The 2,987-nt window shown below is 50.8% G+C and overlaps 1 protein-coding gene across 1 annotated transcript in view; it reads right to left on the bottom strand.

Annotated features, from left to right (window-relative positions):
• mfsd11 (major facilitator superfamily domain containing 11) overlaps positions 1–2,736 on the bottom strand; it is an 11,878-nt gene extending 9,142 nt beyond the window's left edge. Inside the window, exons 1-7 of the mRNA XM_008417202.2 lie at positions 2,510–2,736; positions 1,647–1,779; positions 1,522–1,577; positions 1,355–1,462; positions 1,212–1,291; positions 1,038–1,134; positions 384–442 (exon numbers count right to left, since the gene is read on the bottom strand). Of these exons, the coding sequence (XP_008415424.1) occupies positions 384–442; positions 1,038–1,134; positions 1,212–1,291; positions 1,355–1,462; positions 1,522–1,577; positions 1,647–1,742 (496 nt within the window). The 5' untranslated portion in view covers positions 1,743–1,779; positions 2,510–2,736. The remainder of the gene's footprint in view (positions 1–383; positions 443–1,037; positions 1,135–1,211; positions 1,292–1,354; positions 1,463–1,521; positions 1,578–1,646; positions 1,780–2,509) is intronic.
• Positions 2,737–2,987: the final 251 nt, after the last annotated feature.

Raw genomic sequence — 2,987 nt, 5'->3', positions numbered from 1 at the left:
GTGAGTCGAGGTGAGTCAGAGTGAGTCGAGGTCAGTCGGGGTGAGTCGAGGTGAGTCGAGGTGAGTCGGAGTGAGTCGAGGTGAGTCTGAGTGAGTCAGAGTGAGTCGAGGTCAGTCTGAGTGAGTCGGGGTATGTCGAGGTGAGTCAAGGTTAGTCGGAGTGAGTCGAGGTGAGTCGGAGCGAGTCGAGGCGAGTCGGGGTGAGTCAGAGTGAGTCGGAGTGACTCGAGGCGAGTCGCAGTGAGTCAGGGTGAGTCGAGGTGAGTCAGAGTGAGTCGGAGCGAGTCAGGGTGAGTCGGAGTGAGTCGAGGTGAGTCGAGGCGAATCAGGGTGAGTCAAGGTGAGTCGGAGTGAGTCGGGCGCCGCCTGCTGCTGCCTCCTACCTGTGATGTGGTCGTGGCCGTGCCAGGCGCAGTAGATGTAGAGGTTCCCGAAGAACAAGCTGCAACCAGAGGAGGTCAGATCAGAGACTTTTGCACCAAAACGGCTGCAGCTGAAACTAAACTGATTACAGACTCAGCTTGTTCAAAGGTCCTCAGCATATTTACAACAACAGAAATAAAAATCTCATCTATGGCAAAAATAGAAGAGTGAATATCAGCAGGCGACAGGCTCGGATCGAGACAGAGGATCACCTGTAGGAGCCGAACGCCATCGCTCAGGTGAATCTGCCGTACGAGGAACGATGACGGTTGTTTTTATTGTCCGTTTGTTAAAATGTATGAAACTGAAGCAGCTTCCTCTGACTGACCCGATCAGGAAGCTGATCATGGAAAAAACGTGACTGGAAAACTCGGAGAAAGGACGACACCCATGAAAGGAACTCTGAGACCAAAGTTCCAGCTGGAAAGATCCACACCGACCCATCAACCCCCTGGGTCAGAACCGGGTTAGTAGAAAGAGAAAGGGGTGTGAATACTTTCCTTTAGGGTTCTGGTAAAACCCTGTCTGTAGTTTTCTTGGTAACCAGACCCTCACTAGCATCAACCAGCTAAACGCTAGCATTGGTTCTGGTTCTGCTGGAAGACCCGGTTTACCTGAACTGGAGCAGCGACCAGAAAACGCCGCTGTTCCTCCCAATGGATTGATCGGTGGAATTGATCGCCAAAACGTTTCCCTGAGCCGTCCACAGGACTGGAGAGAGAGAGAGGTTAGAGGAAGAGGAGGAGGAGGAGGAGGAGGAGGAAGAGGAGGAGGAGGAGGAGCTGTACTTGCGGCGGCCACGCCCACCAGGACGGAGGCCGTGTAGAAGCTCCAGGTGAGCGGGTGGATGAACATGGCGATGTAGCCGCTGGAAACAGGAGACGGGTCAGAACCGGGTCGGAACCTTCAGGTGTGTGGCAGGAAGTGGTACCTGTACAGGATCCCGCTGAGGAACATGGAGACCTGCGGGCCGATGAGCGTCACCACGGAGGGCGCCATCAGGTTGGAGGCGGAGAAAACGCCGTAAATGATCGCCATGCTGGGAGGAGGACACCATCAGAACCAGAACCTGGACCGGGACCAGAACCAGAACCTTACCTTGTATAGCCGCTTCCATGAAACTCGGTGCTGTTGAAGCTCTTGATGACGGTTTGCTGCAAACACAAAGAGGAGGAGCTTCAGCTGCTGATCCAGAACCAGAACCAGAACCAGAACCGACCCACCTCAATGTTTCCACAAGTCTGGAAAGCTGTGAACATGAACATAAAGCCGAAGCCGAGGATGACGATGTTCAGCAGCTTCTTCCCGTCTGGACCCATCCTGGAGGATCTTCCACACCCAAATTAGGAAAACTTCCTGCAGAGGACAGGAAGTAGAGATAAACAGGCTGCATCAGAACCAACAGAACCATCAGAACCAACAGAACCATCAGAACCAACAGAACCATCAGAACCAACAGAATGGTGGGTCCAGAACTGGGCTGCAGCCTCACTGCTCTCCCCTTATAAGCTAGTAGCATCAGTTTAGAAACTGATGATGGAGATGGGAGGAAGGCCCAGCTGGAAGCAGCAGATTCTGACCTGGAGCAGGAACTACTTACATTTATAAGAAAGTAGTTTAAGTAGTTTTACTACAATGTAGTTTTTCTTTTATTGAAAAATATTATCTTGAAGTATCTCTACGATCACTGGACCCTCTGACCACTGAGCAACTTCACTGAAAAAAGGACAAACAGGCTTTAACCATAAATGCACCGGCTCTGATGGACACAGCTCTCATCATCTGGCCTAGTTAAAGCACAGTTATAGGGACAGACCAGCAGTTGGTCCATGAGCCCACACCGGACTGAACTGGATCAAAGTAGATCCCCTCATAAATGTTCTGATCCATATTAAAGTCAGAGGGGTCCAACCCCGCCGGAACAGCAGAAGGTTCTGTTCAGCTAAGATGACCCAGATGGGAAACTGGAGATGTTTCTTTTTCGCCGTTTTAATAAGAAGAGCGGCTCGCTGGCATGATGAAGGCGGATGTGGCTTCCAGTCAGGTGATCTAAAGATACAATAATAAGCAGCAGGAAATGACTCACCGCCCGAACCAGAACCAGAACCAGAACCAGGCTCGCTTGTGAACCCAGCAGCTGCTCACTGGGTCTCCGGCTTCATGCCTCCCTGCTGCGGGAAGTTCGAGGAGAAACGGAGATTTTCTTAGGTGGGAACCGGACCGACCGGGAGTCACATGATCAGTCAGCTGACCAACACGCAGCTGGAAAAGCTAATGCTGCTAATGCTGCTAGCCGCTTCCGGTGTTATGCCCAGAAAAGCCCGCCTGCCCAAATTTGCATCCCCTGTCGCGGGAGCGCGCATCGCTCTAAGCTCTCGCATATTGACGAGGAAACGGATAAAAATATGACCGAAGAGAAAATTTTAAAGATATTTGTAACATTATCATGTTTCTCAACCATGTAATCCCTAATACGGTGGGTTTTATTTCGCAAATTACTTGAAATAAATACGGTTTTTACACTTTTATTGACACAATGAGTCGAACTTTTTTTCAGTCCGTGT

The sequence above is a fragment of the Poecilia reticulata genome, linkage group LG8 (genome assembly GCF_000633615.1).
Source record: "Poecilia reticulata strain Guanapo linkage group LG8, Guppy_female_1.0+MT, whole genome shotgun sequence".
Taxonomy (NCBI): Eukaryota; Metazoa; Chordata; class Actinopteri; order Cyprinodontiformes; family Poeciliidae; genus Poecilia; species Poecilia reticulata.
The sequence above is the reverse complement of the archived record's forward strand: the minus strand, read 5'-3'. Positions and strand labels throughout refer to the sequence as shown.